General features: G+C 32.3%; 1 protein-coding gene across 1 annotated transcript; it reads left to right on the forward strand.

Moving 5' to 3' along the window:
• Window positions 1-12,680: 12,680 nt before the first annotated feature.
• On the forward strand, window positions 12,681-14,061 carry LOC133809926 (transcription factor HEC1). The gene has a single exon (XM_062245984.1). It carries the CDS (start codon window positions 12,975-12,977, stop codon window positions 13,818-13,820), a length of 846 nt encoding a protein of 281 aa, XP_062101968.1. The 5' UTR covers window positions 12,681-12,974; the 3' UTR covers window positions 13,821-14,061.
• Window positions 14,062-17,261: the final 3,200 nt, after the last annotated feature.

A 17,261-nucleotide genomic window follows, 5' to 3' on the forward strand; every position in this document is an offset into this window, starting at 1 on the left:
AACCAAATTGGATTGTGAGAATTTGGCCATTTGATAATTGAAAATTCGCTTCCATATGCAGGCAATTTATAAAATTATTGAAACCTGTCGTTCTCATTTGATAATGCCAAAGTGCTTATCTCCAATTACTCAACATGGTATGTACTCAACTCAGTTTTTTTGAGTTTTTTATTTTGTTTCTTAGCCATTGAGTTGATATAATATATGGCTTCATTGTATTCTAGTTTATTGCTTGACCTTTTATTTTCTTGAGTTCTTTGATTCCTTCCAGCTTTTCCTCTATTCTGAAGTTGTTTTTGAACTAAGAGAGATGAGTAGGTGTTTAGCAGCTTTATTTTATATTAATAACAAGGAGGGAAGGAATCGATTGAGCGTTTCTGTGGCTGCCTAGTAATAATTTTACAGAACATGTCTATTTCTATATGCATATTTATATTATTTAGGCTTCTTTGTTTGATGCTTTTGATAATTAATATGGTTTTTTTAAGAGTTACTATAAGCACTTATCAATGTTTTGGTAAAAGATGAAAGTATCTTTAGAATGGGTCCATTATTAAGAGTTGATCATTTATGCACTAATTTCATCTAATATAAATATTCAACTGATTGCTTTTTGACACAGTGGTAATATAATATTTTGTATTGATTGCTTCAATGCTTTTAGCCAGGTCTTAATGAGAAATTAAAATGCATAAAGCAACATTCAATGTTGGAAGTTTCTTTGATTAATATTCAGGTTCAAGGTATTTGAGCTTTCTTACATGGGTTTCTTTTATTTATGTATATATTAATCAACCAATGCCTTAAGGTCTTTCTAAGCAGTTGGAAAGAGCAACAATAGAAATAGAAAACTAATTCAGAATACAGAGAATAAAAAACAACCAGATACACATAAAACAGAAAGGAAAAAATGGCAACAGGTCTTCACAAGTGATTATATTTTATCTAATTTACTTTGGAGTTTTATCTTCATATATAGCTATTTGATGATTTGTTTATTAATTCTTCTATTAACTTTCATTCAATTTTTGGTCTCTTATTTATAGGTTAGGAAATCAATCAAAGAGATTGTTATCCAAAAAATTAGCATTGATGACGTGGCAAGTGGTCCCTGGACACGTGGCTGACACCTGGAAAACTCTTGCTAGAGTATCGACCAGAAGACGCATCAGGAGCAGTAAGCAGCCTGGTCTTACTTGCGACCAGTCTGGTCGATAGTTCCGCATACAAAGCAACATTAATGAGAAGCTCTTTGTAAATCCCGAATTTAACTCACACAATCTCCTGAGTATCCGATAATTCAGGAAAGAATATCTGTAACAATCTGTTGTAATCCCCCTTGAGCCTATAAATAGCAAGAGACAGCTCAAGGAAGGGACTTTTGGCTTTTGAATCATTTGAGATTACAGTAATTCTCCTAGTAATATTGTATTGTTCTTGAGAGGTTAGTGAAACTCATTGAACCCTTGTTCTTTGATCACTCCTTTGGTTCTCATATCAATAACAATCTAAGTGGACGTAGGTTATTACCAGATCCTGGGGCCGAACCACTATAAAAATATCGTGTTGTTACTACTTTTTGTCATTACGTTCTTCTCTACACATTCATTCATATCAAGCATATTCTGACTCCGTGTCAGTTGGCCAAATCCTAGGTCAACAGAGACTGCCTTAATTCTCTCTAATGATGATGTTGATGGTGGCAGGGCTTGGCAAGGCGAGGTGTAGGCTCGATGGTATGTATCTCTTCTAACCAGTGATCAAGCTTGGCATTTTTTTAAGGTGCAACCTGTTGGCATAATCCTTTTTGTTCCTATCATGACTACACAAGGCATGATTCTATAGCTTGATTTCTTATAAGTTTTCACCATGTCATTTTAGCTTATGATGAGTATTTCCATCTGTTATGGTGTATTCAATATTTTCATCTGTTTTATGTTAATTTTGTTTGCTTGTAGGGTCTACTTTTGTTTACAAAAAGTAACTTTTTTTCTTTGGTTGTCTTTCCAAATATAAATTCCCATTAGGACATTGCATATTATATAAAGGCAGATGCATAGAACTTTTAAAGAGTAGTTACTATGAATTAAGTGTGGTGCGATTATTATTTGGTTGTTATGCTAGTCACTTGTCCCTCCTTAGTGACTCTCATTGTCTATTTTGCCATTTCTGTCCTATTTTTTCTTAAGTTTTCTTAGTTCTTTCTGCTCTGATGTTGTTCTATTTTGATGTATTTATTTCATGTATAGGTATTATATATATACAAGGATATATGTATATCTGTTTGTGTCTCCAGATTTAGTTCTTTCCCTCTCACCCACGATCTCATTCTCTCTCTTTCTTTCTCTGTTGTTGCAGATGTTAGCACGGAGGTGGGACTGTGGGGATGGTGTTGTAACAGCGGGGACTTCAATGCAACTAGGGTACCGTTGCCGTGAAGAAAATGGTTTATTTTTATTACATCCCCACTTATCTAAAAGGGTAATGGCGATTTTTTATTCTTAGGCATCATCTTTGATTATTTTTTATAATAATTATTATATATTAAAATAACTCATGAGTTTGAAGAAAAATAATACAGTTTTGTTTTTTTCTTCTGTTTATCTGGATTTATGGCTTAATAGATATGATAATGGGTTTTAAGTCTCAAATACAGTAGTTTTAAGGAAAAACTGAAGTTTAGGTTTATATTTTTGCATTGAATAGTATTTTTATTTTTTTCTATGAAGTTTCAGGAAAGATAAATACAACATTTAAATTTGTGAGTGTTTAAAGCTTTTGGGCGTTGCTGAAGCAGCAGAAGCATCAGTGGATTCTGACCAGTTAAGCTCTAGAATTTCAGATTTTGATACTCACTTTCAAGGCCTCATAGTTCAGAAAAGGTCTCTTTCTCTCTCTCTCTCTCTATATATATTTATATAACTGCAGTTGTCTCAACTTATTTCTATATTCTATTCCATATTTGTCATTTGTGAAATGTTCTGTTTTAACTAGTGTGAAGTATATGGTTGTTGTTGATGAATGGAATGCACTAGTACATAATGGAAAACTAGGCGAATAATGAATTTACAATAATGGAAAACATTAATCTAATATATTTTAAATTCTTTTGAAGTTTTATAAGGCGTTTATATCATTGAGCTGAATAATGAACAAATTATAGACAGATTATGTGTGCATAAATATATTCTATGCAGCGATTATCATTGATGTTGAGCTTTGATCCTGATGGTTTTTAAATTTGAATGCTCTGTAGGGCTACTATTTTTCCATTATCATTATATTTAGTTTCTCGACCCCAAGTTTTTATCTTTCTGTTTTCATTCTGTGTTTGAAATATATCTGGTCTAGTGTGTTAATTAGGTGGGGTTCGGGTGGGGAAAGGGTGCGTGTATGTACGTGTGTGATTTAGATAACTGCTTGGTGCATATGTGTTTTTCTGTTTAACTAAGCGTTCATCTGTAAATTTTGTATAGTCAACTTTCAAATGTGAAGAGCGTAGAAAGAAGTTCTAGGCCATTTGTAATGCGTGTTCTCGATGTTGAGGTGGATGACATTGACAATGCATATGAGGAAGCTCAAGATAGAAGCTCCCTTTCTGCTAATAGGTTTAATTTTAACGACCTTTATGTTAGGTATGCATTTAACTGGCCTTGATTGTTTTCCTTTACTTATATTCCATTTATCAATTCAAGTTTTGCATTCCTATTCTGTCATCAAAAGCTTTATTCAGCTGTTGTGTATTCATGACAGACTTCTATGATATTTCTATAGTCCATGATAATTTCGATCTAGGGCTTCAAAATGGCTGTTATTTTATTGATTTTTTAATTAAATTAAATGACCTAATTGAGTCTATAAAAGGAGTGCTTAGTGAGAAGTTTGAGAAGTCACACGTTAGATTTTCTGATAGTTTTATATTCTCTCTAAACACAAGTCCTTTTCTAAGCCACTTTGTTATTTTCTCTTCTTCTCTCTATATCTAACTCATGTGTTGAGAATTGCCCACACTAGTCTAGGTGGTTCTAAGGATACATTGGAAGATTGTGAAGAAAATAGACAATCGATTCAGTTTCTTGATAATACTCTGCGACACAAAGGATACAAGAGTTAGAGAAACTGAAGGAAGGACTCTTAATTCCGCTACGTATACTGTAAGAATTTTATTCTTTGTTTCTCTTGAATTCAATTTTAGAAACATGTTTTAGGCTATCTCGTATTAATTTGTTTAATATTAGATATACATGAAAATAAATAAAGATCCTGTATAAGATAATCCAACAGATAAAGGCTTAGGCTCGGGGTCAGATTGTGCTTGAGGGGCGTTGCTCATAATCAATAACCGTACAGACTAAATGTAAGAAAACTACACCCAGTTGAATATTTGAATGGGACTAAGGGCTCCTTACTATAAATGATTGAAAGAATGGTATTATCCCATGTAAATTGTAACCAACGGCCTAAGCGAGCCACGGTTAACTTGTGCAATTGGCACGTCTCGGACACTGGTATCCGATGACAGCTTATTATGCACTGACCTTGGTTTAAGCGGGCCGGAGTCAGTGGGTTAAACAGAGGGTGCGACCTAAGGTGTTGGCCCTAATATTTGCGTAAACTGAATGTTGTATTTGACTATAGATGAGATTGTGGAATAATCTATGTGTGGTTGCGGTTGCTTGTTTCTTGAAGTATGTTTTTTATGCTATGGGTTGAGTAATTGAACATGCTTACTAGAATATCTGTTTGAGATTACTATATAAGTTGTGTATGTTGTTTTCTTGCTGAGCCTCGGCTCACGGTTACTGCGTGGTGCAGGTAAAGGGAAAGGCAAGGCCGATTAGCCCTGATTGGAGAGCTCTGCAGGGTGAATGTATATGGCAGGCCGCTCAGCCGCCACGGTTGAGGAGATTACAGGAACAAGTGGACCAGAACCTTGTATTTTTCCTTAGTATGGCTAGTATTTACTTTTAACTGTTGGGTTTTGTAAACCAACTTTTAAACACTAATCTTTTGGGGATCCCTACTGTAAACTGTTTATAACTTATGAAGTATATCTTTTGAGACCAACATGTCTTTTAACCCTAGAACACCTAAATTAAAGACATGTTTTTAAATTAATGACTTGATTAACAAGTCCTGCACTTTATAAGTACACAGTGTAGCGGTCTTGGCTATCTAGGGCGTTACATGACTAGTCCAAGTGCAACCCACTGCAACTCCTAATGTGAGTTATACATATGAATTACGAACTCTAAAGCTCCAAAGCAACTCATATAGCGACCATTTTATGCTTGAAATTCTTTATCAAAATAAGAAGCAACTTAAACAAACTAAGCAACCTGATCTTATGCTACATAACATCTCAAAGCAAACTACAACCCCAAATGCAAGCCCATTGCAACCTAAAGCAATCCAATGCAACCTCAAATGCAAGTCCATGCTACCTACAACAACTTTTAAATATTTATTTGAAAATTTCATCCTTATGCAACTCATGCAGCATACTACGACCTCAAATGCAACCTAATGCAACATACTGAAACCTCAAATGACAGCCCGTGCAACCCACAACAACCTTAATTAAATGCAATCCACTGCAATTTTTAATGCAACCCAATACAAATCTATGCACCTTAAATGCTATCCAAATGCAACTAAAGCAATTAAAAAGAAAATATAGCAGCTTACCTCGTATGCAAGTAAAGCACCTCAAAGTTCAAAGCATGCAACATAAATTGCAGATGCTGCCACAGAAATTGTAGAGAACGAAGGTTGCAGAGGAAAAAGAGAGTTTACTAAACCTCTGTAAGATAATTTTTTTTTTCATAATTTGTTACTAAGCTTTTGTGGAGCCTTTTATCAAACAATATATAGACTTAATTTAAGAACTATCAGTATAAAATGTCTTATTCTATAATATAAAATCCAGTAACAATTAAAAAGAAAAAAGTAGAGGCATAATCCAAACAAAGAAAGAATTTATGGATACAAAACAAAATACACAACGAATATCCATATGACAACGACAGTTTTTAGCAATAATCAAATCAATCTTTTTTGGGAAAAAAAGTCAACCATCAGAGATTAAAATCTGACTAGCTTTTGATGATTTATGTAGCTTGTTTATTTGGTTGTTTTGGGAGCTCATATGTATTTATTCTTCAAAGCTTTATTTGGGAGTTGTTTTACAGTAGACATACGTTAAATGAAGAAGAGATCGTATTTCTGAATATATTTTATGCAAGAAAGTATTAGTGCAAAGATTTAGTAGAAACCGTGAAATTGAAATGTATTTTTATAATATATTTATTTATGAAAAAAAAACCCTTTTTTTAATGACATGGATTTTTTAAAATACCATAATTAAAAAAAAAGCAAAAAAAAAAAAAATATTGAAACTATTTCAAATACATAAACATAGAAAATTAAATGTACATAAAATGTAAAATAATGAAAAACCTAATCAAACTTAAATCTTTAATTAATACTTAAATCTTAATTAATAAAAACAAAAATCCTAATTAAAAAAAAGTAACAGGAATTTTCAAAACAAAAAAGAAAAGAAAAAATGTTTTCATTTGAGAAGAATCTGGGCAAGTCGACCTTGTGAAGAGAAGAACCTCAAAGAACCTCAGAGATTGATCTTGTGAAGAAAGGATGGGCAAGTTGACGACAGGGGCCAGCATAGCAGAACGATGGTGGAGGGGGGCAGAGGCACACTAGGTAGCAGAAACCAGTGACCTCATTGCTCTTCACAGATGGTCGGCGGAGGCCATTTTTTGACTTTGACGGAGGCGACGAGTTTACGGCGAGGGTTGCAAACGGTGATGAGCTCACATTGAGAATCAAGAACCCTTTGGCTTGCGTCGCCAACCAGATCCGGTGTCAAAAACAAGAAAACCCATCGAAACCCAACCAGATCTGTTGCCTCTGCCGCTGAGATCTCCTTACTCTGCTATTGAGATACCCACTGTTTCTCAGGTCTTGGTCTTCACCATCATCATCACATAGCAAAAGCTCAAACTACTCTCCCAGGTCTTCATCATCATCATCATTTTCTTTCTATATATTGTGATATATTTTTTTCCTTTTTTAGTATCTTAAAAAATTGGTGTTTTGTTTCAGTGAAGTATATAAAAAGAATGAGCTAAAGATATTTGATTTGATGCTTAACAAAGATTTAAGTTTTTGGTGCACGTTTGTTGGTTGTTTGGATCCAAGATTGATTTTAGGTTGAATTGGGTTTGTGTTATATATTATGGGTTTGTTTCTGATTTGGGATGCCTAGTTTGATCTAAATTTCTGGTGAAGAAGATGTGATTGGAATCTAGAAATCAACCCTACTACAAAAAATATCATTTGCGTCAGTTTCTAATTGCCACAATTGAGTTTTTGCCTCAGTTTTAAATGTGACATGGAATCTCATGACTCAAATCAGGTTGACATTTGCGTCAGTAGGGAACTGTCACAAATCTGGCATTTGTGGCAGTCCCCCACTGACACAAATGCTATATTAAAAAAAGACGCTATGAACCTCGACCAGTGTACCCAGCCCCCAGCCACCCCATGCGACCCCAGCCCCCTTGTACCCGGTCCCCATCCACCCTCCACGACCCTAGCCTTATACATGACCCCTGCGAACCCAGTCAGAGAAAAAATCAAGAGGAGGGTTTTAAGGTTTTGGTTTTTCAAACAATATAATCTTCAGAATCAGAAATCTATACAAATTTTTTTTAAAAAAACTATGTATAAGGTTCATGAACATATTATATTCATCAATTTAGCCTTAAAATTAATAAAAAAAATGAAAAAAAACCAAAATGGGTCTAGGAAGTCGGAGGTGTCGCTGATTCTTGGGAGAAAATCTAAGTTTTGAATTTGGGAGAATGAGGGGCTCGGGGTCGATGGCAGGGATTTAATACTGGGCACACCGTTTACGTCTATGGGAAACTGACGCTAACGACGTGTTTGCGTCAGTGTGGCACTAACACAAACGGTTAAGTAAAACGTGCGCTTTTCTTAACCGTTTGATCCAGTGCCCCCCTGACGCAAACATGCCATTAGCGTCAGTTGCCCACTGACGCAAACAATGCGTTAACGACGTTAGTTGGCCACTGATGCAAACTTCGCCAATATACAGCGTCAGTGTTATCACTGATGCAAATGCCCCTGTATTTGTGACAGTGCTCAACTGTCACAAATGCTGATTCTCGATCAACGACGTCAGTCAACTGCGTTGACTGACGCGTTTGATTCACACAAAAGGAGTATTTTGGCCTAGTGCAAATTTTTGAGATCTGTAAGGTATCATGGTGTGTTTGAGATTTGGAAATCAAATTTTTGGGTTACTGGATTTATGGTGATGAAGAACACGGGCATATTGAAATAATTTTTGGGTTATTGAAATAATATGTTTAATTTAAAATTTTAAATCTTTAATTCTTTTCTTGTTTTTAATTTTGAATATTGTCACATCATCAACCACACGGACTAATAAATCAACGACAAATGGACATCGTTGTTCTAGACTGATACTTAATGTCTAAAAGTAAACGGCTGCAAGAAAAACGTAACAGTCACAGGTATTGCTGTCAAAAATTTTAATTGAGATTATTGGTGCATGAACTAAAAAAAAAAACATGGAGGTTTTGCCGCAAATATCTCTATATATAATAAGGTTCGTAGTCTAAGTACTAATCAATTTTCCACAGTCTCAATACTAATTAACAAGACATATGATCATAAGCCCTTGGATTATTCTTGTAATGAGACAAATTAAATTTATTATCATACATATATACACTTTAATTCTAGTTGCAGCTACTGCGGCTTTCATAGTTATATATGTTCTCAATTTTTCAGAGCTACGTGCCTAGCTTCACATATATATAGCTTTCATAAAGATATACATTAGTGCTATTGATTCGTTGTCATATATATATATATATAATTACTGCAGATTAGCATATAATATTTAATTTTAACAAAAGTACATTCTGGTCCTATTTTGTTTATTTGAAAATTTGGCCCAGTTTTTAATTGACTTATATATATTATTACACATAAATTATCACATTACTAAACTTAAATAAATTAACTCAGCGCTTTATATATTACATATATTTTTTTTGAGAGAATATATTACATATATTTATCATTCTATATAAATATATATATACTTATAATTCTGGAATAATTGTTCATCCATGTGCTAATTATAATGTGGCATCTTAATAAGCAATATAAATATATATAATATATATGTGTACGTATATATTAATACACAGAAAACAGGTTGGTGTGATAAAACGTCTACTATTAATGAAAATTATAAGTTATAACTACATAGCTAGCTATACATCTATTCTCTCTCTCTCTATATATATATATATATATTCTCTCTCTCTGTATATATATATATATATTATATAAACCCTAGCTAACGCAAAAATGAGATAACTAATATATTGACATATGGCTTTTAATGCATTTCCACCTCTTACACTTACTTTTTATTATTTTTGGCAGAGTTATAAACTGACTAGAACTGCGTCACTGCATGTAAAACTCACTTTTTTCCTTTTCTTTTCTGAACTTACTATATGTTGAAATTTTGAAGAGTACGTAGTATACGTACGTTAGTTATCACAGTTGCCTTTGTGTATATATATACACAAAATATAGCTCAATTAAAAAGTACATTTTTCCAAAAATGTTGCTTTCTGCAAAAAAAAATCAAAATATTAATTGCTTTTATGTATCATGAGAAGGAAGGAAAAAAAAAGGGGTTTGAGCAATTATGGTACGTAGCGTGAGAAGTGAAAAAAAAGGCTAGACAATATGAAAGAATGAAATTCTACAGTGACTTTTTGATCTGAGTAGTAAATTAGTAGTAAATTAGGAGTAAGAATTTTAAACCAGTTAAGAAAAAGTAAAGAATATGATGTGGCTAGACAATTATATAATATTAGAGGGGACCACTCTTTATTTTTATTTTATTTAATTCTCTGCCTTGACCATGAGTAGAGGGTTAATATTTATTCTTTTTAATTATTTATATAATAAAATAAAAAAAATACAATTTAACATAAATGTCGTTTTGTAGTCATACTTAAAATTTTATTGTGATTATAAAAATACTATTTAGGGTCAAGTTGGTTCTAATATAATTTGTGACCAAAAAGTATTAATTAATAATAAGTAATATTACGCTAAATAAATATATTTTTTTAAATGAAAAATAGCCTATCTCTTTTTTTTTTTTGGCTCTCGCCAGCAAATGGGGTCTGGCCTGTGCTAGCAAGATAAGTGAAGATAACAATAATAATAATAAGGTTAATTTATTTTAATATTATTATAACCCTTCCTTTTTATCTTATCGACAAAAGAATATATACTTTGTTACGTAAAAATTAGGAAATTATATAATATTATCTGTAGAAGATATTTTTTTATATATAGAGTGTTCAGTCCTCCATGTGCACTTCAAATGTACTTGTCGTTCATAACCAGCTTCTATATATTTTTTATAAATATATCTATAATATTTCCCTTCCAATTTTGAGTAACATTATATAGTATTTTATTTTATATAATAATATAATATGCCAAAAGATAGAGCAGCAGTATAGAATTATTATACATCTTATTGCATTTTTTTATTCGAGTATCGTCGTTTCTTTTCCAAAAGAAGAATCTAAGTCGAGTACTAATAATGGATTGTGTAAAGATCACAAGGCTCATGCTGATCATCTTCAGACAATATAAATATAAATCAAAATCAACCTTAATAATATATATATATTTAATTAACAATAGTCTTTCAGTTTATTTATTTTTTATATGAAAAAACAATAGTACTCTCTCCATGAATTAATATATATAGGGTAAAAGGTTCTCTAGTTTAATATTTTTTTACTGCTATAGACATATAAAATTATATATGATCTCTCGCGAGTTTACTGCACATAATTAAATATTCACTTTTCACGTACGTACGGTGATGGTAGGTAAAAAAGAAAGAAAAAGAACTTGCTTAATTATGAGTTATGACTTGTGTGAGTGATGAAATAAATAGGGATATATATATATTATTTATATTTATAATATACTAGCTAGCTAGCGGTAACTTTTTCTTTTTGTTCATATTCTCATGTAAACTGATGAAAAGCTCACAGTATAAATTCAGTGACTTTATTAGGTTTTGTCAACATTCTGTGACTAGATTTTTAATAATTATCAATCATCCAATCACATTGCTGAAAAAAAACAATCATCCAATCACTTTAATTACTAATGGAATGGTTATGAATCAAAACATGAATCATTTTTAAATAAAAGAGTCTAATTTTAAATTTAATTTACCATTAATAATGTATAAATATATAAAATTTGATTTTGTTCAATTTAGAATAATTGTTGTTTATAGTTAGAATGAAAGATACAAGTAATTTGAATAGTTGCATTTAATTTATTAAATAATATTTTTAGTAGCAAAAGTCACTAATCGAAATATTTTACTTAATTCATTAATTAGTTTTTTTGACAGCAAAAATATAATATTCTACACTAATATAGTTTGATATAAGTTATTTAGTAATCGGTTAGATTTAGCAAAAAATATTAATAACAATCGCACTAAATTAATAAAAAAATATGACTTTTACAATAAAAAAAATTACTTAGTGATATAAATACAATGTTTCAAACTAATTACTTATTTTCACTACTAAAAATACTACTTAACAAGTTAAGTGTGATCTTTCAATCAATAACTTTCTCATATAGTAACTTATAATTTTAGTAGATTGATCATAATAATGAATACATTTTTACAAGTTTCACATTTTTTATTACCAATAAGAGTCAGCATCACTGTCAGCTCTTAATCGACCTCGAAAAGTGTGCCAATAGTACAGCTAGATAGAGTGAAACTATATAGGCACCCACAGGCAAATATAGCAGTGTATATACAGAAAGAATACACCTCAAAAGGAGCTTAGCAAATTATATTGGAATAATAAATATTACTGTTGTAGGCCCCAATTTCTCCTATTCCAAGTCCCAAAACCCCACTTCACTCACTATATCACAGTACTTACTAATATATGAACACTAGTTAAGGCTTATAACAACTCTCCTGAGTCCTGACCAATATACATACATACATACATATTGCATCTCCGGTGACCAATTTTGTATAATAATTTTTCAATTGGGTCTCTGTACATACTCCTAGAAAATACTAGAAATTTTATTTTTTTTATTTCTCTTTATTAGTTTTCTTTTATATCCTGACAAATGTCATGTGACGGTGGGTTCCATTTAGGGGGTTTTAAAAAAATATTTAAGCCAAAGGAAATTTGATTTTTAGTCGAAGAGATATATTAAAAACTGTACATGCACCATTAACAGGTGGGCCCACTTCAATCCTTGACCATTGATTTCACAGATTTGACCTTTTGTGTGATGATCGGACGGTCAATGAATGAAGCCCCCACATGATGGGCGGTCTCCATCAGATATCATAAATGTATTCATAAATGAGTTCGTGAGTCTCTTCTGTATGTATTCCCTTTTGATCAATTAAACAAACATTAGTCTCAACTTTCAGCTTTACTATATATACATATATAAATATAAAGCTCCCTTCCCCACTTACAAAGTGAGAGCCTGTTGGATTTCTTGGTTGGTTTTCTCATCATATTCACATTCATATATATATATATATATACACAACACAAACATATATAGTTACACTTCTAAAAAAAACTAGTATTTTATTCAAAAACTTCCCTATCTTCTTATCTCTGCAACATATTCACATAGTCGTTCTAACCCAATCTCTTCTTCTATCAACTATCCTTTCCATACCTCTCTCTCTCTCTGCCATATTCCTAATCCCAATAAACCCACATCGACCCTGCACTCCCTGATTTTCTTTGTTTATAGCGAAAGATCTTGAGATATATTCAATGGACGTTGACATGATGATGAAGTCATCATCCTCATCGGTAGGTGATCACCACCATCATCAAAATCATAACCATCTCGACATGATATCGATCATGATGCAAATGGAAAAAACCAGTCCCGAATACTGCGGTTCCTCTCCCACATTTCTGGACATGAATTTCTCCGAAGGAACCAACTCACCACCACCCCCACCGCCGTCGGTATATCCTTCCACAACGACAGCGGGTATTTCATTCCTCGGCGGCGGAGGAGTAAACCAGATTCAAGAACCGGTTACTCCGCCGCCATACCAACAACAACCGAATGCGCCACTCTCCGGCGGCGGCGGCGGTAGACTCTTCAAGAGTGATAATATTGTTAATAACGCAATTGCGGCAGCGAACTCTTACGAGAAGAGAAACTCAATGGCGGCGATGAGAGAGATGATATTCAGAATAGCTGCGATGCAGCCAATCCATATCGACCCGGAGTCGATTAAGCCGCCGAAGCGGCGAAACGTGAAGATATCGAAGGACCCTCAGAGCGTGGCGGCGAGGCACCGTAGGGAGCGGATAAGCGAGAGGATTAGGATACTGCAAAGGCTGGTTCCCGGCGGGACAAAGATGGACACGGCTTCGATGTTGGATGAAGCCATTCATTACGTTAAGTTTTTGAAAAAACAAGTTCAAACGTTGGAACAGGTCGGTCAAGCTAACAATACCAGGTCTTCCTCCGCCTCTTCCTCCGCGGCCGCTGTCGGGTTCCCGGGGACCCATTTGGGTAATTTGAACTATTCTGCTTTCTTTAAGGCCTGTCAGCCTTTTAACTCTTCAATGCCGGACCAATCACTTCGAATGCTTCGATGATAATAACTACAGCTAGAGAGTGGCAGCAGTAGTTACAAGCATTATTCCCATTATGTGGCTTGATTAGTTTTTTTTTTTTCTCTTCTTTTCTTTGGATTAATATTTGATGTGGTTCAATTTAGTACTTCATATGTATTAATATTAATGCATGATGCTCAGCTCAAGGTCAAGGAGATATAATATTTGTAAAGAAAATGTTCATCTTAAATGTTATTACAACTGATTTCTAATTACACCTTCATTGGTTTTTGTTGTTCTATGCGCGAATGTGATTTCGATCGAGTGCAATTTTGCTTGCTTTAATTTGAGGATTTGTTCATCTTCTTAGCATATATTTCTTACACAGTGATGTCCATATTTTCCATGCAGTGTGACAAGACAACATGTCCAAATATTCCAATATATTTTCTTCCAAACCAAATCTGATTAGTTAAACAAAAAAATTAACGTAAACGCGTGCCTACTGTTTACATCTATAATATATATAGTACGTCGACGCAATTAACAATCATAATAATTATTAGTACTGTCCTTTTATATTAGGGTTCTTGCTGGGTCTAATTATCAACTTGATTATTAATTTTCATGAAATATATAATTTATGTAACATAGCTGAGCACATCAAGACGGGATCATATAATAAGACTTCTCGATCCTATATTTAATAATAAGAATAATTGTGGCAGCTTTTGTTCTTCGTAGTTTCTTTCTGTTAATATAGAAGTGACTGACTGTAGTAGTCTTTCACATCAAACTTAACACAGATATAGAAATCTCTAGCCAAACTTTTTCACTCCAAAACAGAAGCAAGTTTTTTTATTATTATAATATATAGACAAATTAAGCAACAATTCCTGACGGCTTTAGATACACGCTTACTTTATTATCTTCTCACTATACTTTTTAATTAAGTATAGTTTATAATGATCTAATTATTAATTAGATAATCCACGTATTCATTACTATAAATATTTCTCCGTATATATATATATATATGTATAAATATAAGCAAGACTAAAAGTTCAACAAATCCCCGAAAGTGGTCTGATGAGGAAATGTTGCCAATTTCCATGACAAACATTATTATAATTTGCTATTGCTTAATTAAAAGTAATTCAATTCGAGATTTCAAAAAGCTTCGAATGAATATTATCTCTGGTATAATAAGTTTATGATAACTTGATAGTTTTGGTATGTTTTACTCTTTAAATTTCAGATAGTATTTTTACTCTTTGTAATCAGACCAATATATATATTTATATCAGAAAAGTATATATAGATTTCACGTACGTATATATATATATATTTCACGTACGTAGATGCCTTCAAATATAAAGAAAGCAAAATCTGCTAGTCAGAAATATATGTCAGTTTAGATCATTAACGTAAGATTAAAAAATATAGTATTTGCTACAACAACATAATGAAGCCAGTCAATCAAAGATTGACCCCAAATGTGATTTAAATCTAATATAGCTCCGGGATACATAAAAAATGTATTGAATTGATGATGTTTTTTTTTAATGAATAGATGCCATTGCAATTTGAATAAGAAAGTGGATCAAATTAACTATATAATTGTATAGTATTATTTGTAATATACTTAATTTAAAAACTAGAGTTAAAAATATATATATAGAGAGAGAGAATGGCCAATGTAGTGAGTATGATCGAATCAAAATATTCTTTCTGTTTTACTATTTAAAATTTGACAAATAAATTATTTACTTGAATTTATTTTCTCACATATTTATAAAAGATCGAAGAATTCTATTCAACATGAACTCCTCATTTATTTTTAAAATTAAAAAAATAAGAAAAAAGGTGAGAAAAGAAGATAGAAAACCAATCTATCTATAGAGATATTTTTGGTGCGTGGTTTTATCAAAATCGCAGCGGAATGGGAAGGTAGGTTGCCTCCTAAGGCAGGGTCGAATAATGGAAGTGTTCATGTCTAGAGACAATCATATGCCACACTAACCCCCATTTTTCTTATATATATCTTTTCGAATCCAAATCCAAATCCAAACCAAGAATATTTAAATACATATTATTAATTATTATTATTTTATTTTTTTCATTTTCAAATTGAAAATTTGGGTCAAACCGCATCTGGTGGAAAAAAATAGAGACCCCATGTGAGATATCCCACTAAGGTCCCAACATACACTAAAAGAAGGGTCTCTCATTGATTTTAAGAGAAAGCTAGGGGTAGTCCCCCTTTCATAAATAAATTCATATCATCAAATATATGCAATGGCTATGGCTCTCCTAACTATCCCTTCTTTGATCAAGTGCACTGCATCCTCTGACACACTATCTTTTTTTCTATCATTTTCCCATGTTCCCATCTACCCTTTTTTTTCTTTCTCAGAGATAACTTTCATATCATCATATCCTTTTTCATGATAAGATAAAATTATTCACACAATAGATCTCTACTATTTTTCCTCCCCACTTGACCTACATGTTATATTTTTTAATATATATTTATTTATTTATTTAAGTTTATTGGGTGAGTGAAATAATAGTAATACTAGCTAGAGTATAGTAAGAATAATCTTATAAGTTATAATTAATTACAAAATTGATGGGTTTTGATCATCACACCAATCACCAATGTCGACTACTGTTTTTGTCTCAGTAAATTTTGTGAAGATAGGAAAAAAAAGAAAATATATATAGTTAATTATTTAAATAATAATGTATGCATATGTAGGTAAGAATGCAGACAATAAAATGGATGGTTGGTTGGTTGGATTAGATTTTGGCAGAGTACCCAATTTAAAGGGGCAGGTGGATCTGGTACTATATATCTTCGAACATAGAAATTCTTTTTAATTCCATGTCTCTTGTCCCTTGTGCGAGGTGAGGTGTATTAGAATGTTTTAGTATATTTATACATAATTTTTTTTAAATTCAAATAGAAACAAAGTCTACCAAAAACATAATAATAATAATAGTAAGAGAGAAAGGTAGAATTTCATTTCAGTAGTACTGTTACTGTATATATATATATATAATAATTCCGATCCGACGCGACGCGACGCGTTATTAATTACTTAATTAGTTTGCTGGTTTAATTTTTCTACAGAAGATTTCTCGTGGTGCATGTTATGTAATTAATGGTACTTATGATAATTTAGTGAAATATGAACCAAACAAATTAGAATGCGAACTATATAAGTTATATTTTATATATATATATATTAGTACTATATACTATATAGATTGAAATCGACATTAATTTTATTGATTTGCGATTTACAGTATTTTAATTAGTTGGTGTGAAGATAATAATGGCTAAAAGTGAGTCGAATATAGACCAGACCCTATCTGACAAGACAAATAAGCAAGTGCCTAGCTAGGCGCTGGTGTATGTACTATGAAATTAAGGCCTTTTTCGTCCTCCGGTTCATGATTGAATGTTATTTGTTATTT

Source organism: Humulus lupulus, chromosome 1 (assembly GCF_963169125.1).
Source record: "Humulus lupulus chromosome 1, drHumLupu1.1, whole genome shotgun sequence".
Taxonomy (NCBI): Eukaryota; Viridiplantae; Streptophyta; class Magnoliopsida; order Rosales; family Cannabaceae; genus Humulus; species Humulus lupulus.